Source organism: Phocoena sinus, chromosome 5 (assembly GCF_008692025.1).
Source record: "Phocoena sinus isolate mPhoSin1 chromosome 5, mPhoSin1.pri, whole genome shotgun sequence".
Lineage (NCBI taxonomy): Eukaryota > Metazoa > Chordata > Mammalia > Artiodactyla > Phocoenidae > Phocoena > Phocoena sinus.
Genome location: NC_045767.1, coordinates 91,914,302 through 91,937,968, shown reverse-complemented (window position 1 = coordinate 91,937,968; position 23,667 = coordinate 91,914,302). Strand labels below are relative to the sequence as shown.

General features: G+C 40.6%; 1 protein-coding gene across 6 annotated transcripts in view; it reads left to right on the top strand.

Annotated features, from left to right (window-relative positions):
• BTC (betacellulin) overlaps positions 1–14,169 on the top strand; it is a 40,050-nt gene extending 25,881 nt beyond the window's left edge. For 3 of the 6 annotated variants that reach the window (XR_004350071.1, XR_004350070.1, XR_004350069.1), the window contains 5 exons: positions 3,425–3,599; positions 4,348–4,465; positions 8,849–8,995; positions 10,766–10,876; positions 12,313–14,169. Coding sequence is in view for 3 of the 6 variants with exons in the window: in XM_032633297.1 (XP_032489188.1) it covers positions 4,348–4,465; positions 8,849–8,995; positions 10,766–10,821; positions 12,313–12,419 (428 nt within the window). In the remaining 3 variants the exon portion in view is untranslated. Of the gene's footprint in view, positions 1–3,424; positions 3,600–4,347; positions 4,466–8,848; positions 8,996–10,765; positions 10,883–12,312 lie in introns of all 6 variants that reach the window. The other 3 variants (XM_032633294.1, XM_032633297.1, XM_032633295.1) reach the window with 3 other exon arrangements.
• The last annotated feature ends 9,498 nt before the right edge of the window (positions 14,170–23,667 follow it).

Sequence of the window (23,667 nt, the reverse complement as noted above, 5' to 3'; positions counted from 1 at the left end):
TAGAATAGGAGGAAATGTTTCTCCAGACTCTGCTGTGACCACTTGAACTCTTCTGTGCACCGGTTGTTCCCCCTATTTTTTAGGTCAGATATCTGTGTGAGAAGATGAATTTATAGGTATTTGTTTTCCTTCCTCTCTCTCCTTGATAACACTTGTGGGACTTCTATCTCAAAATTTAGTATCCCTTTTTAAATCTCTTACACAGAGATTGAACTATGTATCTAACTAAAAGTTTAGAGATACAAGAGGTTATAAATATTGTAATGAGATTTACCAAAAAAGCATTGTCATAGTAATTGTATATTACCCTTCGAGTTGATTTCAGAAGTTGCTGATATTAGTATCATTTGCAAAATCATTAAATAGATTTTTCATGAGCATTATTGGAATAAATAAGGGAAGGTTTTCTGAAAAGTAAACCTAATGTATCAATTGTGAAGAGTTTTAATCACAAAGGCATCACAAAGCCTGTTTTGGCTTGAGGATAAGAACCATGTACAGAAAGACTAAGGAATCACACTGTTTAATCAAAGCATCCATCAAATTGAGGAAAATTCCATATTTAAACTAGGTTATTTGGGTGTCTGCTGTATTCCTCCACTTTAGTTTGGCCCAAGGGAATCCATCACATGTCATCTAATTATTCATATGACCCTAAGAAGGTGACCACTTCCTATCTATCTGCCCATACTATCAGTGAAAGCTATTCTTTTTCCTGATCCCTTTTACTAACTCTTAGAATCAAATTTTGACATCACTGACCTGCAGTAGCCCTGGTGGTTTCTTATTTAATTGGTTGTAGAATCTCTGAAATACAGTGTCTCATGAAGAGTTTACGATATGTTACCTGCGGCGCCCATCTGCTTATAAGATTGTGTCGCGATCTGATCCTCTGGTACGTGTAATTTTCTCCAGCAATTTTGTGGGACAAACTCACTCCCAGAGGAAGGTTCTGGTTTGAGGAATGTGGGTTGGAAAAGAGTAAGGTGGGAGGGAAAAAGATCAGTTAAGTTCCACCACCCCCAGTATCAGGGAAATCTTCACGGCTGTTACATTTTCAAGACCATACCATATACTTCTCAAAAGAGAAACACAATACATGGGACTCTTCCAGGTTTTAAAGTTCCAGAGAGAAATCTTAGGACATTTTCTGCTTGGTGGCATGGAAGGGTTTTTAAATCCAAATAATGCTGGGAATATTTAAGGGCATGCTTATTTGCAAAGGAGAGAACTCTGTGAGCAATCAAAACAGCGCCTGGCAAACATTTCCCTGGCATGGATTTGTGTTGCTTGGATGAACCATGGCTGATCAAGTCACCGCATCCAGCAGCTGCTGGTTAAGGCGCTCTCTGGTATCTTGCTCCGTATGGTGTTTATTAAAAGACTGGCTATGTTTAAAGGCGCATGACAGCCAGAGGAATTAGTAAAGTTCAGGATACAGAGCCATATGGCTTATATTTAAAGTCAGGTGTGCTTTGCAAAGTAGAAAAGACCTTTCTGGAGCAAGTAAGTCAGTAAGTCTTACTGCTTCTTTATGGGAGTATAGTTGATTTACAGTGTTGTGTTAGTTTCAGTTGTACAGCACAGTGGTTCCGTTATACATACTCTTTTTCAGATTCTTTTCCCATACAGGTTATTACAACGTATTGAGTAGAGTTCCCTGTGCTATACAGTAGGTCCTTATTGATCATCTATTCTTAAATTCATCTCCTTGCCCTCCATTTCCCTGCCCCAGGCCTATATCATGTATGTCTGCATGGCTCGGATATGCCTTGGATTCCTCTTTTCCCCTTTGGCATCTTCCTACTTTAATCCGTTGTGCACTTTCCTGTCTAATACATTGATAAAACACTTCACAGTTTAGGTTTTACATATTTCATGTAATTTAATCCATAAGAACCTTCTTCAGCTCTCTCCCACCTTGTATTTCAAGGGTAAACACTTCAGCCCACTGACATTTGTGGACTCTGACTTCCTTTCACAGCCATCCTTGGCTACTCTCCTTCAGGTCTCTTCCATATCCATTAAATCTACCACCCACCTCCTGCATAAGGCTGGCATATTCCCAACCCCGAGCTTTTGCTCTTGACATTATCCACAGCTCAACTGCTTGCTCACCTCCTCCTAAAAAAGTCTACATTTCCTAGAAATTTTCTTTAATTAGATAAGCCCTCTTTGTACTGGCACAAGATTTCTCTTAGAATTGTCAAGATTTTCAAGATTCTAGAATCAACTCATTTACCGAGGACTTTATTGTCCCAGGTACTTTGCTAGGAATTTCCACATGTATTTTTTATCTGAGCCTCTCAACAGCCCTTTAAGGTAGATGTTATCATCTTCAATTTCCAGATGATGAAACTGAGGCTCAGACAGCTTAATTAGCTTGCCTGGACCCATAGGGCTCATGAAAGGCAGAGCTGAAAATGAAACACTAATTTCCTTCCTCCTAAGCCAGTATTTTTTCCACTGTTTCCATGGTTACTATGGTTGTTTTTACTGGTTTGTTGCTTTTTATCGACTTAAATTTGTTCTATTGTACCAATGTAGATAGTTAGATAGGATATCCCTTATTTCTTTGATGTTTTCCAATGCCTACTACAGGGCTATGGAAAGAGGAAGTACTTGATGGATGGAAGCTGACCTTCATTTGATCAATTTATTTGCCAAAGTACACAGATCTTTGCCTTTGAGACATTTTGCAGTTCTTTCTGCGAGAAATTTCACTAAGAGTCCCATTGATTGGCATGCGTGGGAGCAAACGTCTGGCACGTACAGGCAGTCCGCATGGCTGGTAATCAAGTCACCAACCAAAACCAGGTCAGCCAGTGCCTCAACAACATTCTGTCACCCTCCGAAAGTCTGTGACCTGGCATCACAGAAATTTGCTGTGTGTAGATCATCCAGAGTCCTTTGCAATTTTTTTATATAGGCATATGTATGTATATATACTCATTTCGTAATATTAATTAAGAAGTTTAGTAGTCACTGCTATTTATAAAGGGATTGTGTAACGTCGTTGGGGTGCCAGGTGCCATACCAAACCTAGTGTGAAATGCCCTCTGAAGTGACCACTGTAGGCTTTCTGGGTCCATAGGTGTCTGAGTCCTGCAAGCTGTCGGTCATACCATGACTATGGAAAGGCCGACCCTGGGCTGGAGCTGGCTAGTTAGCAGTTTTCTCTGGGTGTCTGTTGTGAAGCAACACATGGAACAGCTAGTTAGTATTTCTTTACTGTTTCTCTTGACAATCCTTGTTTCTTGAAACTTTCTACACGTGAACGATGGAGAAATCGCTCCATATTACACCCCCTGGTGAAAAATTAACTTTGAAAAATTAGGCAATTAAGATTCTGAAGGGTAAGACAAGGAAGTCAGTGTAGGAGTGAAATCCTGGATATGAAGCTTACAGTGTTTTCCTCCTTCAGGGCAAGAGAAACCCTCCAGGGGTCAGATGAGAGGGATAATCTCCCATTCAGAGAAGCAGGACTTCTGGGTGCCGCAGGCTGAGAGCAGATGACAGCTACCTGCCTGACGGAGCACCAGAGTGGAGCAGGCAGAAGCATGGACTCTGGGACAGGACTGCCTGGGTTTGAGTCCCAGGTCTGCCACATATTAGCTGCATGATCTGGGAAAGTGATTTAGCCTCTTTGAGTTGTGCTTTGCTCCTCCATAAATAGCAGTTAGAACAGTACTTCCCTCACAAGCCTCTTCTGAGTATGAAATGAGTAAATACAGCCCTCCCTCCGAATCTGCGGGTTCTGCATCCGCAGATTCAACCAACCACGGATCCCAACTGGGGGATACCGAGGGCCGACTGTAAATGCCATTTAATACAAGGGACTTGAGCATCTGCAGATCTTGGTGTCACCTGCGGTCCTGGAACCAATCCCCCTCAGATACCGAGGGATGACTCTCTCTATAAAGCTACAGACCAGCATCTGGCACTAAGAGCTGTGTTTAAGTTAAAAAAAGAAAAAGAAAGGAAAAAACCCTCCTCTCTTTTCAATGCCATCAGCCCCATGTCTCTGACAACCTTCATGGAAAGAAGAGGCTTCTCTCTTACCACAATTATGCTTTACGCTTTAAACAACACTAACGTTTCTGAGAGGTAGTTTGGACAGAAATTTTAGTTAAAATATGAGACGTTCCTGTCACAATCCCCATTAGCCAATCTCTAGGGCTAGTTTCGGGTCACAAAAGTCCGACATATGCCAGTGTGGGGAGAAGGAGAAATGAGAGATTGGAGTATATTCCACAGAAAAACTGGTAGCACAGTTAGGAATATGATTCTATTTACAAATGTATATTTAAAGTGAGTTGATTTATTGAATCATTTCTCATTCTTCAGCTACGACCACACAACCAAAGCGAAGAGGCCACTTCTCTCGGTGCCCCAAACAGTACAAGCATTACTGCATTAAAGGGAGATGTCGCTTCGTGGTGGCCGAGCAGACGCCCTCCTGCGTGTAAGTGAAGCGCTGAGCCGACAAGCAAAGGGGTACAGACTGGTGCCGGTTTGGGGGGTGACAGGACTGGAAAGTCTGAGCTAATCCAGCCATCTGTTGGGATGCAGTTCCCCCTGGTCTTACCCCCTCCCCTCCCTGCGCCACTTGTTTAGGGGCCCCGTTGGACAGCTACTTATGGAGAAACTGACGCACACTTTCCTGCTGAAATATGAGCATGTGAGAGTCCAGATCGCCTTCCAGGCAGGGCTGTGTCTTCTGCTGCCTTGCACAAGCAAAACTGTTTCTGTCCAGTGTTAAGGATGCTTTTCAGCTCAAATGAACTCCCAGGGGTTTATTGCACTCGAATGCAAACACAGTCTTCTGGCGTGTGTTAGGTGGTTCATGGTGAATGTAAATATGAAAGAATTTCTGCCAAATTACAAGCTACTTTTGCAGGTGTCAATTAAGTGCATGGAAATCAGTCCTATTTTTAGAGATTCACAACGCCTGTTTAGTACAGCAGGGAACTGGGAGGAAAGTTCTCTTTCCAACTCTTGGTAGATTGAGTCCAAGTTTAATTTTACTCAGGCACAAACAAATTTTTTGCATATCTTAAATATTTATTTTCTTCTAAAGATGTCTCTGTAAAGTGCTGTCCGAGACCCTACCTCGTAGAGGAGCAAGATGATTTCTTAAGTATATTTTTGACCTAAAGTCATAGAGCGCTGATGTTCTTCTGTGTAGTGGCCCTAGTATTCTTTTTTTTTTTTTTTTTTTCACAAGTATCTCAGAACAGTGATTCCAAGCCCTGATATAGTGGACTTCTTCAAAGTTTGATTACAATTAAATTTAATTTAAAAATCAATATACACAGATAATACTTAGAGGGGAATAAGAAAAAAGACTAATGTAAGGAAATAAGGAAAATGTGTTGGGAAAGGTAGAGCTGATTTTTGTTTTTTTATAAATGTATTTATTTATCTTTGGCTGCGTTGGGTCTTTGTTGCTGCATGCGGGCTTTGTCTAGTTGTGGCGAGCAGGGGCTACTCTTCATTGTGGTGCGCGGGCTTCTCACTGTCATGGCTTCTCTTGTTGCAGAGCACGGGCTCTAGGCGCACAGGCTCAGTAGTTGTGGCTCAAAAGCTGTAGAGCCCAGGCCCAGTAGTTGTGGTGCAGGGCTTAGTTACCCCGCGGCATGTGGTATCTTCCCAGACCAGCGTTCGAACCCGTGTCCCCTGCATTGGCAGGCGGATTCTTAACCACTGCGCCACCAGGGAAGCCCCTGAGTGTTTTATCATCTATAAAAGAAGATAACATCTTCCTTTCGAGTGTTGAAAATTAAGCAAAATAATACAACAGGCAAAAGTACTTATTGTGATACCCAGCACAGAGTAAATGTTCCATAAATTGTACCATTCAAGTGAATGGGAAGTATACATCTTAGGCCTGACCTTTTAGGTGACTTGGTGTAGCACAGGTCAAGCAAAGCTGTCTTGTAATTGGTGATTACGCTATCTTGGGAAACCATAAATATCTCCTTTTGCTTGGGATCATAGGAGTTTGTGGACTCCTGTCTCTACATAAAAAACCAAAGTGTGTTTCAAATAACTCAAGTCCCTTCTTAGTCTTCTCAGTATTTTTGTGGAATGGAGATGGTTTGTTTCCAGGTACATAACTTTGATTTATTTACATGGCACAATTCATTTAAGTAGTGTTACATGTGGGTGGGTGCACGAACTGGGGAGCCAGACTTCCTGTATTTGAATCCAACCCCACTCACTTATTTTCTCTTTACCTCAGTTTCTCCACCTGTCAAATGGGGTTCATAATAGCACCTACTTCAAAGGTTGTTATAAGGATCAATTGAGTTAATACTTATACATCTATTAGAACAGTGTCTGGTGATTATTTCTGAATAGCGATCCCAAATCCTGATTTTTCAGAGTCCTCAAGGGTCATAGCATCTTTAAATGTTATTTTTAAAGTATACTTTTTTTTTTTTTTTAGATGTTGGGGGTAGGAGTTTATTAATTAATTTATTTTTGCTGGGTTGGGTCTTCGTTTCTGTGCGAGGGCTTTCTTTAGTCGTGGCAAGCGGGGGGCCACTCTTCATCACGGTGCGCAGGCCTCTCACTATCGCGGCCTTTCTTGCTGCGGAGCACAGGCTCCAGACGCGCAGGCTCAGTAGGTGTGGCTCACGGGCCCAGCCGCTCCGCGGCATGTGGGATCCTCCCGGACCGGGGCACGAACCCGTGTCCCCTGCATCGGCAGGCGGACTCTCAACCACTGCGCCACCAGGGAAGCCCTAAATGTTATTTTTAATTTATAAGATGTTTATTAAATAAAAACTCATTTATTCATTTGCTCAGCATTTATTAAACATCTCCTAGCATCTTTCACCCTTTGCCTCTTCCTCTCCCATTGAAATGACCATCAGCTGATATGTTATTAATCTGATGAGCAGTGAAACAATGTGAGAGCCACTGTAACTGGCTGTGTAAGAGTCTGACCAGCTACATGGCTTCATTGGGTTATAACTTACAGGAAGGACTGCTTACTGAGAAATTCATTTAAAGCATGGGTGAGCAACTGAACCCAGAACTTATAATTAGAAAAACATTCTGAAAGCAGCAAGTAATTGCTATGTACTTTATGGGCACAGTTATTTGTTTAAAAATTCTGTATTTAGTAAATTTGTTAGAGAAACATTTCTGCTAATTGCAAGAGACTCTATTTGTAGATTTTAATTATAACCTGAAAAAAAAAATCAAAACTCTGAAGACCTCCCTCCCACACATGCAATTAAAAGTGATTTTTCCCCCCCAGTTCCAGTCCTATGTGCAAAAGATTTTTGATATTTCAAGATATTTCTAAGCTCTCTTCCTGTTATTTTGACCTTGCAATGAACAGCCTAGCTATCTTGCAGGAAGCAATTTTCCCTCATACATCCTGGGGTCATTTTGCAATAGATGGCATTAGATGTTTTTGCTCCTTTGCTTGCATTGAGCCTCACCTTTCAATTGATGGTTGTGACTGAGCGAGGCGTTTTTTTTTCTAAGCGTTGTATCAGCTACAATATTGCCAGCTAGTAAGGGATCTCCTCACTTGAGAAATAAAGCTTTGTGGGAATTAATTGCCTTAGCTCTTATCAAACATAAACTGTCGAGTGGCCTGGCAATAGATCCTTTCATAAAAGAAACAAACACAACCAAAAATGAGGTTGCAAGGCATCTTTGTAAGAAGTAGAGCTTCATCTTTCTGAGATTTCAATAATTATGTATATGACCAGTGTCTCTTTGTGTTTTGAATGAGTCTGAGGAGAAGAAAAAGCGAGAATATTTGTTAGTGCAAAGGTGTTGATGTTACAACACATAATTTTGGTTTTAAAGTAGCCTCAGACAAACTTCTTAGTCATCTTTTATGCATCTTACACAATTCAGAGAATACTATGGATGGTCCCTAAATCACTGAGCTGTAGGGGGTTGAGTGTTGCTTGGACAAATCTCGGCTTGGTCAAATGGCTCCGTATCTGCACCTTCAGAAGTGGGGCATATGCTAAGTTGAGATGAATTCAGGACTGTGTTGATGGAGTTGGAAGAATGCGAGGGGGAATAGTGCCGTTTGGAGAGTCTGTTGATTTCTGGTCTCGGCACTTTACTTGGGCCATAGGAAAAAGGGGCATTTAGAGGAGAGTGGAGGGCATGGTGTACAGTTCTGAATATGTGGCCTCAGAGGGTCAGATAAAGGAACTGGAGAGGACGAGACCTATTGTATTTTGAGGGGATGCAGTTGGGAAGGTGGTGAAGGGAAGAGTGTTACCTAGCTGTTACTCCTGAACACAGTAGAACCAGAACGGATGCATGGAAGTTAAAAAGAGAGGCCAGGGGGCTAGGGGTTGTGGGGAGAGAAATCCTGTAGAATAACATTTATGGAGCTTTCTATGTGTTCCATGTTTGATCATATAAGACCATATACTTTAAAAGTAATTCATAATAGGAGAATTTGGGCACACTGAAACGCTTTGTATTGTCCTGTGATGAAATGGGAAATCCTGGGACGTTTTGAATTCCCTGTTCTGGGGGTATTTAAACACTTGGGAGTGCTGTGTAGGGAATTTTATCACCCCCTTCCTTTCAAGACAGATTTTAGTAAATTGTTATCATCCCTGTTTATTGATATTAGGCATATTATTAATGATGTTCAAGGGATGACAGGTTTTCAGCAAAGAATGAAATTTCTCAGGAACACAGTGGTTTTACAACTTAACATTTCTTAAGGAACTACACCCTTTCTTAATTCCAAGTAATGAATACAATGTTAGTTTCTTCCAAAAGGAAACAGTAAAGATTCTTAAAAGTCTTTCACTTTTGACCTTGTTGCCCTCTTCTTGTTTCACTTTTATAGCTGTGATGAAGGCTACGCTGGGGCGAGATGTGAGAGAGTTGACTTGTTTTACCTAAGAGGAGATAGAGGGCAGATTTTGGTGATTTGTTTGATAGCAGTTATGGTAATTTTTATCATTTTGGTGGTCGGCATCTGCACGTGCTGTCAGTAAGTACTTTTAAATTTAATTTTAAGGGACTCTGAAAACTCTTATCTTTCCTATCTTCTTTCCTTCCTTCCCTCCTTCCTACCTCTTCTCTTTCCTTTTTGCTTTGATTTAAATCACTTTTCACACTTTGCCATCATTTATTTAGAAGCATTTACAATAAACACAGGACATATACTTTTTGTCATTTTCTGAGCATAATTATTGTAATTTAAAATAAAATTTATATAAATCTCCTAATTAAAAAAAAAAAGGAGGTGGGCAAAATGAATGAAGGTGACCTAAATGTACAGACTCCTAGTTGTAAGATAAACAGGTCATGGGGATGTAATGTACTAATGGTGACTATAGTTAATAATACAGTATTGTATATTTGAGAGTTGCTTAGAGAGGAGATCTTAAAATTCTCATCACAAGAAAGAAAACTTTTGTAACTATGTGTGGTGATGGATGTTAACTAAACATACTGTGGTGATCGTTTTGTAATATAAACAAATATCAAGTCATACCTGAAATGAATACAATGCTATATATCAGTTATATCTCAATTTGAGTCAATTATTTAGTCCTAAAGTCCATCATATTTTATGTGGGTTTATTAATAGGCTAAACAATACTTTTATTTTCTTAAACTGTACCATGACACAACAACTTTGAAAGATGGAAACAAACAAAAATATTTTTTTCTTGGTCACATTAAAATAATGAATTTTATTTATGAAAGATGACTGCACTGTTCCTCCTGCCTTTACTTTTCATTATATACCTCATCTTTGGTAATTAAGAAAAACCTTGTTTTTTCTCTGAGACAGAATGGCTTGGTATAATTCTTAAGTTAGTTTTGGAAACTCATCGAATTTTTTATCAGCCCAGGACTCCCACATAGCATGCTAAAAAGGCATTTTCTAAAATGCTACCTTCTTGTCTTGAGAAGCCTCCTAAATTGTTCCATTTACCCTCGGGCTGTGGTATTTATTAGAGGAGGGTGTTGCCTGATTCCTTTCTTTACAACATTCTGGGTAGAAAGACATTAGCATAGCTATGGGCAGTCTAGAGTGATTTTTGTCCCAGCTCTGTCATTAGACATCTTTGAGACCTTGGACAAGTTTCTTAACCTCTTTAAACTCTAATTTTATTTTCTGTAAGACAGAGGATTAAACCAAATAATCTGTAGGATTCCTCCTAGGTATAAAATTGAAAGGTATTTTTTAAGATTTTACCTACTTTATGGCAAAAAGGAGTTTTTATAAGGCCAAGTTTGGGGCAGAGCTGGGAAATGCCCTATTTTATTACATTAATTTTACTTTAAGAAAACTGGACTGCAGCCCAGAATATCTAACACACTTCTTAATTAGTATATCTAGAAACTTAATTAACATATCCAGAGGCTACCCTCACTCTCTTGGTTTTCTTATGTCTGTTTCCATTTTGTACTATTTCTTATTTACACATTAAATAATACTTATCAGTCTGTTTTGTAAAATGGCTTGGCCTGAAAAAGTTTCTTGTGCTCACCAAGATCTATCAACAATTAGGTACCATATTCTCCCTATGTATCTATAACTACACCCTATCCACACTGATGCTATTGTAGCTATCATGTGAGCCTAGAGAAAGGGATGGATAAAGAGAGAACCTAAATTTTATTTTTTAAAAAAAGGAACCTATACATTTTTAACAGTCTAGAAATAAGCTCATAGGCTCTCTTGATTAATTTTGTGACTGCATTAACTAATAGGGCCACACTAATTTCTAACACTTTGTTTTCCAAGTCCTCTTCGGAAACATCGAGAAAGAATAAAGAAGGAAGAAGAAATGGAATCTCTAGGTAAAGATATAACTCCTATAAATGATGACATTCAAGAGACTAGTATTGCTTAATGGTAAGTGTGATAAACTTGGTAGATGGGGAACAGGTGACATTTACCTGGTGAAGTAGGGCTTAACTGCATCAAGTAAATCATTGTTTGGAATTTGATTATGTTTAAAAACATCTAAAAATAAATTGACTTTTTTTTTCATAGAACCTGAAGCCAAATAAAAGACTTTCTCATATCTTTCTTTTGGATGTCACTCTACCACAGAGATAGAATGTGGACTTTTATATACTTTTTCTAACGTACTGAGATCAGTCTGCTTTCTAGTTCTGCATGGCTGTGGTCGTTATTTTATATTCTTATAAAATACTATAAGATACTTGATATATTTTTCCAATATATCACAAGAAAGAAGAATTTTAGTTTAGACATCTCACACTGAATGGAAATAACAAAAGCAATATTTTAATAACTGCATTTATTGAGCATTTACCACATGCCAAGCACTGTTCTAAGCTCTTTTAAATATTCTATCATTTGGGATTTCAGCAGGAATCACAAATCCTCTCGGATGATCCAAAAAAAGACATTTCGATGAAGGGGCTGGGAGTGCAGGGATGAGGGCACCCATAGGAACGTTGAGGCTCCCAGAGTCTAGCAATTGCAGGAGGCTGTAATGCTGGGGAAGAGTTAACCTTGGCATTGAGAATCTGGCTGTGCTGGAAGACCCCACCAGGCAGGAGCTGTAGCTGTGGATGGAAATAGCCACAGCCGGCACCTAAACAATGAAGGAGGCAGGAAGTGGAGAAAAATGCCCCCAAACCTTCTCTCCTCTTGCCTTCAGATCCTTGGCAGGTGCCTCCCACTAGCCAAACTCAATGAGAATCCAGAGGACAAGGGAGCCCTTGTGATGCAATCTGTAGGTCAGCCCCACCCCGGAGCGCGGAGCAGCGCGGAGGAAGACTCAAGGGGGCAGACGGAGCATAACTAGCTCAGTCAGACAGGGCAGTTTTGTCTGTAAGGCATCAAGCACAACCAAACTGGTTTAAAATAAAGGAAGTGTATTGGCTCACACGCACTGGCGGTCCAGAGGGAAGGTAGCATTCACACTTGCTTGTACCAGAGTTCCCATGCAGAGAACAATTATTTCTGTCCTTCTGTTCACCAGTTGAAGAGTTGGCTTCATCTTTGGCTAATTCCTCTTAGGTCATAGAAGAGGCCGGTAGCAATCAAGGCCACATACTTTCTTGTTCCCATCCAGCAAGCGAGAAAGGTGACTTTCTATAGCTCGCCCCACAGTGCAAAGAATCTCCTTTCCCAGGAACGTCCAGCAGATTAATAGGGTATAGTAAATGCTTATCAAGAAATTATAATATTCTCCTAACTTATTACCAGAATGACACGAATGAATTGAAAACAAAAATGCTGGCTCTAGATATTTTTTGTAATTACGTAGTACATTTCTTTTCAATGGCTTGCTCTTTTTATCCTTTTTCCTGCAGCTATGAAGGTACCTCCAGGCTGGTGGCAAGCTACAAAATACCTTACTCATTTGAAAATGGACAGACTGTGTCTCAGGAAAACAGCTAGCAAAATGAATTTTAAATAATGTATTTACTTTTTGTTTGTAATGTTAATTTGTGTTGTTTACTGTTGTTTTTATAATAATAATAAGTAATTTTATTATTATATAGTATTTGGGAAAAGCACCCAGTTAAGAAGGGAAATTTTAATAAACTTCCACTTAAGTTTTGTCACCGGGATTACTAGTCAAACAAAAAAGAAGAGTAGGAAGGAGTTTAGATCTGAGGAATTGAATTAATAATAAAGCTACTATTTATCCAAAACTTACTATGTGCTAAGAGTTTGAAATACATTATTTCCTTAATTCTTTTAAGGATCTATGATCCTCATTTCTCATGTATAGAAACAAGCCCTAAGAAGTTAAATAATCTAACCCAGTTTTACAGAGTTAGGAATAAGTAGAGCTGAAACTGGAACCAAGATTTACCCAAGTTCAAAGTTTGTGCTCTTAACCATCATTTTTTTTCATTGGAGTTGTTGCAACCTAACTCACAATATAACCCAAGACTTCACACTAAACTGTGTTTTGCCATGACTCTGAGACACTGGTGCATTTTCCTGCAGAAACTCAGAATGCAGAGTCCTGGATATATGTTATTGTTACCATCATGCTTTCCGTAGTCTTGACTTTCATTATGCTTCTTTGCTCCTTTATAAATTCTCAGTGATATGCATACATTCTTACATTTCTAAAGCAAACAGATTTGCCCCATAGCTAGGGTAATGAGCAGAGATGGGAAGTAAATGCCTGAAGTCTTTAAGCCCCATGTAAGTGTCTATGCTCTCTAAAGGATAGATAATAGCACTGGAAGAGGCTATGTATCCCGGGGTAAATGGTCAGTGACAGTACAGCAGAGCCCAGGCAGACACTGGCTGTGACCATACCCTCATTTGTTCTTCTAAGAAAACAGTACCCGTGATTGCTCTCAGGTGAATTTTGGTGCAATCAAATTATGACCATAGTCATCTATCACTTGGGATCATCTTGCCAAATGCTCCTTCAACTCCAGATTACGGTTAATAAAGATTCTTTTTAAACCTGAAAAAGCAGAATGCACATTGAGCCAATATTCCATAGAATATGGAATTTCCTACATTTTTATAAAAAAATGATGAGATGTCCTCAAATTGCTACACTTTGGCTGTTGTGCCTGTCAGAAAAGCAGCTTTTCCAGAATCTTTGTAAATTTTACTTTGCAGTGTAGACTCCACACCCAAAGTGAATCAGAGAATTCAGAGAAAAGGTGAAGTTGTCTATTACCTTTTATCACATGTCATGTTTCAAGTGAGACTGAGGCTGTGCTTATGTAGAACACAGAAATAGCTCAAATATCCATGAGAGCTAACGGAGACAACTGATAATTTTCTAAATCCATTTTTTCTCCTGAGAGTGACCACTCTTGAAATAGGATCAGTTTCAACCAATCCATGTTGTATACACTTTATTTTCAAAAGCCTCCTCTGAGCTCCTTCACGCTCTTTCTCTTTCTCAGTCTTCACTGATAGTAAGAGTGCTTGAAACAAACAAACAAAGGTTGGTTGACCAGTGGATTCTCTCAAGACAATTCAAGCTTGGGAATTTTCTTTTGATGCTAAAATATTAATGGTGTCTCTTGAAATTTGGTAGATCGAACTACCAAGAAAGTACTTCAGAGATTTTCATATCTTTTCAAAATGTATTTTATCATTGTTTTGCCTACGTTAAATGACCTTGTTTATGTAAACTGTCAGTATTATCATGTAATAAAATAAATTTATTTTTAAAACAAAGCAAATATGTTTACTTAGGAATTTTCTATTGTTACCATGAATTATTAATAGAAATAAATTTGAACACTATTGCCTTAAAAAACCTTATATATTATAGCAACTATCATTAATACGTTTGAAATAGTCTACTCTGACCACGTGTTTTCCTTCGAAACTAAAGAATTTGGAGGTGTGGTAGACACCTATGAGATTGTCTGCCCAACAGCCTGGCCATATTTTTTAACCTCAGCTCCCACCTCCAGCTGCGTTTGGTTGGTCTAAGGCGGGCACTTGATGAAATTGGGCCAATTGGAGTCATTCCCAGGGAAACTGGGAACTTGAAATAAAGTTACTCTTCTTTGGGTTCGTGGGGTATACAGACGTGCATTTTGACACTTTTGGCAGTCATATTTTGCTCCGTGTGGACCAGAAAAGCAAAAGAAGCTGGTGAGAGAAGAACAGAGGCGAGAGGTGAGTTTCCCGATAGTCTGAGTTCGTATCCCGTGCATTCTCAAAGTTTAGATTCGTTCCATTCCCGTGTGCAGCCTCCACGAGACCTGCTGGTTTCTTTATAATAAATTCCTCATTTGGCTTAAGCTAATTCTATCTGGATTTCTGTCACCTGGAACCAAGATCCCGACCAGCTCTGGTACAACATGAGGTTGTGGACAACAGTTTCTTAAAGCAGAAATGACATCCTTTATGAAACATTATGTTAAAATCCCAGCGAGGAGGGTGACTCAGCCAGCTCAGAAGGAATCAGGAAAGGCTCCTGAAGGAAATGACACCCGATGACTGGCTCTGAGAAATAAAGGTCTCTGCCCAAATCCTGGGTAAAGCCAGGTATTTCTCGGATCCTTGTCAAATTCTACAGAATTTCTTGGAAAGCTCTAGCAGTGGAAGGGCTAGTGGGTGTTGCTACAAGGGAATGTGAGAAGGGATGGAATCGATTCTTCATACCTTGTTCCAGAATGTCCTGTGCATGACAGGATAAAATATTTTATCTCACATGTGAGGTGAGATGTTCCCGATTCCAATACTGTTATATTATTAAGCGATGGGCTGAGATGGAGGAGAGCTTTTATTTTCTTTCCTGAAGTGGATTATTTGGGCTTTTACATTTTCCACTCTGTGTTGTTGCCCATGGACTTGGCAGGTTACATAGAGAGTAGAGTAAATTGTTCTGGGTCAAATAACTTGCTATTTGGATAAGGCCCTGGTTTGTGCAAAATTCTGTGAAGGAAGTCCAGGACATATTTCAGCGCTCATGGTTTTAAGACCAAACTATGGCCTTCACGAGACCTTCGTTTTAGTATATTTTGCAATACTATATTATGAGAGCCTAAATATATTGGGGCATTGCTGTCATTCATTCATTCAAAAATATTTATTAAGTACCTACTAAGTGCCAAGTACCTCAGTTCTGGGACCTCATCAGTGAACAAATAGTGACCTCATGGTCACCAGCTTATGTTGTAGTGGATATACTCTTTCATAGCATTGAATTTAAAACAAGGCTTATCCAAGAATTCATGTTATCCAGAGGACATTTTCACTAGACTTTCAACCTATACTACTGTCTTGACTAGACTTTCAACCTATACTACTGTCTTGCAGCATGAAACTCAAGATAAGCATTCACAGAACTCAGTATATGGTAGGAAGAGCAGATTTCTTTTGACCACCAAATGATTTACATATTTTAATAATGACTGTCAGCAAAAAAGAGTATAACTGTGTTTCTTTGGTGTAGGAATCTTGGTTTATACATTTTTTTGTTATGGTTGATGAACATGAGTGCTATATTTGGGCATCTGTTTTCTTCAAATAATTTTCTGTGCTTCAAGGCATTTTTTTCTGCAAAGAAAACCTGTTCCCATGTGATCAACTTTGACAGCTGAGCGTTGATGCCAGAACATAACATGCGAATAGTCTATTCTTGTCTGTCTGTTAGTGTTACTGGACCCTGAGAATGTGTATCTTATAAAAACATCTGGGGGGGACCTTGAAGATGGCGGAAGAGTAAGACGCGGAGATCGCCTTCCTCCCCACGGATACACCAGAAATACATCCACACGTGGAACAACTCCTACAGAACTCCTACTGAAGGCTGGCAGAAGACCTCAGACCTCCCAAAAGGCAAGAAACTCCCCACGTAACTGGGTAGGGCAAAAGAAAAAACAGAGACAAAAGAATAAGGACGGCACCTGCACCAGTGGGAGGGAGCTGTGAAGGAGGAAAAGTTTCCACACACTAGGAAGCCCCTCCGCGGGCGGAGACTGCGGGAGGCGGAGGGGGGAGTTTCGGGACCGCGGAGTAGTGCACAGCGACGGGTGCGGAGGGCAAAGCGGGGAGATTCCTGCACAGACGATCGGTGCCGACCGGCACTCACCAACCCGAGAGGCTTGCTGCTCACCCACCGGGGCGGGCGGGGCTGCGAGCTGAGGCTCGGGTTTTGGTTTTGGACGGAGCTCAGGGAGAGGACTGGGGTTGGCGGCTTGACCATAGCCTGAAGGGGTTAGTGCACCACGACTAGCCGGGAGGGAGTTCGGGGAAAAGCCTGCACCGGCCGAAGAGGCAAGAGACTTTTTCTTCCCTCTTTGTCTCCTGGTGCGCGAGGAGAGGGGTTTAAGAGCGCTGCTTAAAGGAACTCCAGAGACGGGCGCGAGCCGCGGCTAAAAGCGCGAACCCCAGAGACGGGCGCGAGCCGCGGCTGAGGGCACGAGCCCCCGAGACGGGCGCGAGCCGCGGCTGAAAGCGCAAACCCCAGAGACGGGCGCGAGCCGCGGCTGAGGGCGCGAGCCCCCGAGACGGGCGCGAGCCGCGGCTGAAAGCACAAACCCCAGAGACGGGCGCGAGCCGCGGCTAAAACCGCGGACCCCAGAGACGGGCGGGAGACGCTAAGGCTGCTGCTGCCGCCACCAAGGGGCCTGTGTGCGAGCACAGGTCACTCTCCACAACCCGCTTCCGCGGAGCCTGTGCAGCCCGCCACTGCCAGGTTCCCGGGATCCAGGGACAACTTCCCCGGGACAGCGCACGGCGGGCCTCAGGCTGGTGCAACGTCACGCCGGCCTCTGCCGCAACGTCACGCTGCCTCTGCCGCCCGCAGGCCGGCCCCGCACGCAGTGCCCCTCCTTCCCCCATCCCCCAACCCCCGGCCTGAGTGAGCCGGAGGCCCCGAATCAGCGGCTCCTTTAATCCCGTCCTGTCTGAGCGAAAAAACAGACGCCCTCCAGCGACCTACACGCAGAGGCAGGGCCAAATCCAAAGCTGAGCTCCTGTGGGCTGTGAAAACAAAGAAGAGAAAGGGAAATCTCTCCCAGCAGCCACAGAAGCAGCGGATTGAAGCTCCACAATCAACTTGATATACCCTGCATCTGTGGAATACCTGAATAGACAAGGAATGATCCCAAATTGAAGAGGGGGAATTTAGGAGGGAAATCTATGATTTTTTTCCCTTTTCCTCTTTTTGTGAAGGTGTACGTGTATGCTCCTGTGTGACATCTAGTCTGTATACTCTAGCTTCCACCATTTGTCCTAGGGCTCTATCCGTCCATGACCTTTTTTTAAAAATTCTTTTTCTTAATAATTAAGTTTAACTGTAATAACTTTATTATACTTTACCTTCGTTCTTTCTTTCTTTCCTTCCTTCCCTCCCTCCTTTAGACAACGAATCACCCCAAATTGAGGAGGTGGTATCAGGGAGCAGGATTTATGATTTTTCCCCCTTTACCTCTTTTTGTGAAGGTGTATGTGTATGCTTCTGTGTAAGATTTTCTCTGTATAGCTTTGCTTCCAACATTTGTCCTAAGGTTCTATCCGTCCCTTTTTTTTTCTAAATATGTTTTAATTCAATAACTATATTATACTTTATTTTATTTTTACTGTATCATCTTTCTTTCTGTCTTTTTTTCCTTCTTTCCCTCCTTCCTTCCTTCCTCCCTCCCTCCTTTCTTTCCTTCTTTGCTTCTTTCTTCCTTCCTTCCTTTCCTCCTTTCCTTCTTTCTTTCCTCATACTTCTACTAATTCTCTCTACTTTTTCTCCCTTTTATTCTGAGCCGTGTGGATGAAAGGCTCTTGGTGCTCCAGCCAGGAGTCAGGGCTCTGCCTCTGAGGTAGGAGAGCCAACTTCAGGTCACTGGTCAACAAGAGACCTCCCAGCTCAACATAATATTAAACAGCGGAAATCTCCCAGAGACCTCCATCTTAACACCAGCACCCAGCTTCACTCAACGACCAGCAAGCCACAGTGCTGGACAACATATGCCAAACAACTAGCAAAACAGGAACACAACCCCACCCATTAGCAGAGAGGCTGCCTAAAATCATAATAAGGCCACAGACACCCCAAAACACACCACCAGACGTGAACCTGCCCACTAGAGAGACAAGATCCAGCCTCATCCAGCACAACACAGGCACTAGTCCCCTCCACCAGGAAGCCTACACAACCCACTGAAACAACCTTAGCCACTGGAGACAGACATCAAAAACAACGGGAGGGCTTCCCTGGTGGCGCAGTGGTTGAGAGTCCGCCTGCCGATGCAGGGGACACGGGTTCGTGCCCCGGTCTGGGAGGATCCCACATGCCGCGGAGCGGCTGGGCCCGTGAGCCGCTGAGCCTGCGCGTCCGGAGCCTGTCCTCCGCAACGGGAGAGGCCACAACAGTGAGAGGCCCGCGTAACGCATAAAAAAAAAAAAAAAAAAAAAAAAAAAAAACAACGGGAACTACGAACCTGCAGCCTGCAAAAAGGAGACCCCAAACACAGTAAGATAAGCAAAATGAGAAGACAGAAAAACACACAGCAGATGAAGGAGCAAGATAAAAACCCACCAGACCTAACAAATGAAGAGGAAATAGGCAATCTACCTGAAAAAGAATTCAGAATAATGATAGTAAGGATGATCCGAAATCTTGGAAGTAGAATGGACAAAATGCAAGAAACAGTTAACAAGGACCTACAAGAACTAAAGATGAAACAAGCAACGATGAACAATGCAATAAATGAAATTAAAATCACTCTAGATAGGATCAATAGCAGAATAACTGAGGCAGAAGAACGGATAAGTGACCTGGAAGATAAAGTAGTGGAAATAACTACTGCAGAGCAGAATAAAGAAAAAAGAATGAAAAGAACTGAGGACAGTCTCAGAGACCTCTGGGACAACATGAAACGCACCAACATTCGAATTATAGGGGTTCCAGAAGAAGAAGAAAGAAAGAAAGGGACTGAGAAAATATTTGAAGAGATTATAGTTGAAAACTTCCCTAATATGGGAAAGGAAATAGTTAATCAAGTCCAGGAAGCACAGAGGGTCCCATACAGGATAAATACAAGGAGAAACACACCAAGACACATATTAATCAAACTGTCAAAAATTAAATACAAAGAAAGCATATTAAAAGCAGCAAGGGAAAAACAACAAATAACACACAAGGGAATCCCCATAAGGTTAACAGCTGATCTCTCAGCAGAAACCCTACAAGCCAGAAGGGAGTGGCAGGACATACTGAAAGTGATGAAGGAGAATAGCCTGAAACCAAGACTACTCTACCCAGCAAGGATCTCATTCACATTTGATGGAGAAATTAAAACCTTTACAGACAAGCAAAAGCTGAGAGAGTTCAGCACCACCAAACCAGCTTTACAACAAATGCTAAAGGAACTTCTCTAGACACGAAACACAAGAGAAGGAAATGACCTATAGTAGCGAACCCAAAACAATATATAAAATGGAAATAGGAACATACATATCAATAATTACCTTAAATGTAAATGGACTAAATGCCCCCACCAAAAGACACAGATTGGCTGAATGGATACAAAAACAAGACCCTTATATATGCTGTCTACAAGAGACCCACTTCAGAACTAGAGACACATACAGACTGAAAGTAAGGGGATGGAAAAAGATATTCCATGCAAATGGAAACCAAAAGAAAGCTGGAGTAGCAATTCTCATATCAGACAAAATAGACTTTAAAATAAGGACTATTAAAAGGGACAAAGAAGGACACTACATAATGATCAAGGGATCGATCCAAGAAGAAGATATAACAATTGTAAATATTTATGCACCCAACATAGGAGCACCTCAATACATAAGGCAAATACTAACAACCATAAAAGGGGAGATCAACAGTAACACATTCATAGTAGGGGACTTTAACACCCCACTTTCACCCATGGACAGATCATCCAAAATGAAAATAAATAAGGAAACACAAGCTTTAAATGATACATTAAACAAGATGGACTTAATTGATATTTATAGGACACTCCATCCAAAAACAACAGAATACACATTTTTCTCAAGTGCTCATGGAACATTCTCCAGGATAGATCATATCTTGGGTCACAAATCAAGCCTTGGTAAATTTAAGAAAACTGAAATTGTATCAAGTATCTTTTCCGACCACAACGCCATGAGACTAGATATCAATTACAGGAAAAGATCTGTAAAAAATACAAACACATGGAGGCTAAACAATACACTACTTAATAATGAAGTGATCACTGAAGAAATCAAAGAGGAAATAAAAAAATACCTAGAAACAAATGACAATGGAGACACAACGACCCAAAACCTATGGGATGCAGCAAAAGCAGTTCTAAGGGGGAAGTTTATAGCAATACAAGCCCACCTTAAGAAGCAGGAAACATCTCGAATAAACAACCTAACCTTGCACCTCAAGCAATTAGAGAAAGAAGAACAAAAAAACCCCAAAGCTAGCAGAAGGAAAGAAATCATAAAAATCAGATCAGAAATAAATGAAAAAGAAATGAAGGAAACAATAGCAAAGATCAATAAAACTAAAAGCTGGTTCTTTGAGAAGATAAACAAAATAGATAAACCACTAGCCAGACTCATCAAGAAAAAAAGGGAGAAGACTCAAATCAATAGAATTAGAAATGAAAAAGGAGAAGTAACAACTGACACTACAGAAATAAAAAAAATCATGAGAGATTACTACAAGCAACTCTATGCCAATAAAATGGACAATCTGGAAGAAATGGACAAATTCTTAGAAATGCACAACCTGCCAAGACTGAATCAGGAAGAAATAGAAAATATGAACAGACCAATCACAAGCACTGAAATTGAAACTGTGATTAAAAACCTTCCAACAAACAAAAGCCCAGGACCAGATGGCTTCACAGGTGAATTCTATCAAACGTTTAGAGAAGAGCTAACACCTATCCTTCTCAAACTCTTCCAAAATATAGCAGAGGGAGGAACACTCCCAAATTCCTTCTACGAAGCCACCATCACCTTGATACCAAAACCAGACAAGGATGTCACAAAGAAAGAAAACTACAGGCCAATATCACTGATGAACATAGATGCAAAAATCCTCAACAAAATACTAGCAAACAGAATCCAACAGCACATTAAAAGGATCATACACCATGATCAAGTGGGGTTTATTCCAGGAATGCAAGGATTCTTCAATATACGCAAATCTATCAATGTGATAAACTATATTAACAAATTGAAGGAGAAAAACCATATGATCATCTCAATAGATGCAGAGAAAGCTTTCGACAAAATTCAACACCCATTTATGATAAAAACCCTCCAGAAAGTAGGCATAGAGGGAACTTTCCTAAACATAATAAAAGCCATATATGAGAAGCCCACAGCAAACATCATCCTCAATGGTGAAAAACTGAAAGCATTTCCACTAAGATCAGGAACAAGACAAGGTTGCCCACTCTCACCACTCTTATTCAACATAGTTTTGGAAGTTTTAGCCACAGCAATCAGAGAAGAAAAGGAAATAAAAGGAATCCAAATCGGAAAAGAAGAAGTAAAGCTGTCACTGTTTGCAGATGACATGATACTATACATAGAGAATCCTAAAGATGCTACCAGAAAACTACTAGAGCTAATCAATGAATTTGGTAAAGTAGCAGGATACAAAATTAATGCACAGAAGTCTCTGGCATTCCTATATACTAATGATGAAAAATCTGAAAGTGAAATCAAGAAAACACTCCCATTTACCATTGCAAGAAAAAGAATAAAATATCTAGGAATAAACCTACCTAAGGATACGAAAGACCTGTATGCAGAAAATTATAAGACACTGATGAAAGAAATTAAAGATGATACAAATAGATGGAGAGATATACCATGTTCTTGGATGGGAAGAATCAACATTGTGAAAATGACTCTACTACCCAAAGCAATCTACAGATTCAATGCAATCCCTATCAAACTACCACTGGCATTTTTCACAGAACTAGAACAAAAAATTTCGCAATTTGTATGGAAACACAAAAGACCCCGAATAGCCAAAGCAATCTTGAGAACGAAAAAAGGAGCTGGAGGAATCAGGCTCCCTGACTTCAGACTATATTACAAAGCAACAGTAATCAAGACAGTATGGTACTGGCACAAAAACAGAAAGATAGATCAGTGGAACAGGATAGAAAGCCCAGAGATAAACCCACGCACATATGGACACCTTATCTTTGATAAAGGAGGCAGGAATGTACAGTGGAGAAAGGACAGCCTCTTCAATAAATGGTGCTGGGAAAACTGGACAGGTACATGTAAAAGTATGAGATTAGATCACTCCCTAACACCATACACAAATATAAGCTCAAAATGGATTAAAGACCTAAATGTAAGGCCAGAAACTATCAGACTCTTAGAGGAAAACATAGGAAGAACACTCTATGACATAAATCACAGCAAGATCCTTTCTGACCCACCTCCTAGAGTAATGGAAATAAAAACAAAAATAAACAAATGGGACCTAATGAAACTTCAAAGCTTTTGCACAGCAAAGGAAACCATAACCAAGACCAAAAGACAACCCTCAGAATGGGAGAAAACATTTGCAAATGAAGCAACTGACAAAGGATTAATCTCCAAAATTTACAAGCAGCTCATGCAGCTCAATAACAAAAAAACAAACAACCCCATCCAAAAATGGGCAGAAGACCTAAATAGACATTTCTCCAAAGAAGATATACAGAATGCCAACAAACACATGAAAGAATGCTCAACATCATTAATCATTAGAGAAATGCAAATCAAAACTACAATGAGATATCATCTCACACCAGTCAGAATGGCCATCATCAAAAAATCAAGAAACAATAAATGCTGGAGAGGGTGTGGAGAAAAGGGGACACTCTTGCACTGCTGGTGGGAATGTGAATTGGTTCAGCCACTGTGGAGAACAGTATGGAGGTTCCTTAAAAAACTACAAATAGAATTACCATATGACCCAGCAATCCCACTACTTGGCATATACCCTGAGAAAACCAAAATTCAAAGAGAGTCATGTACCAAAATGTTCATTGCAGCTCTATTTACAATAGCCAGGACATGGAAACAACCTAAGCGCCCATCATCGGATGAATGGATAAAGAAGATGTGGCACATATACACAATGGAATATTACTCAGCCTTAAAAAGAAATGAAATTGAGCTATTTGTAATGAGATGGATAGACCTAGAATCTGTCATACAGAGTGAAGTAAGTCAGAAAGAAAAAGACAAATACC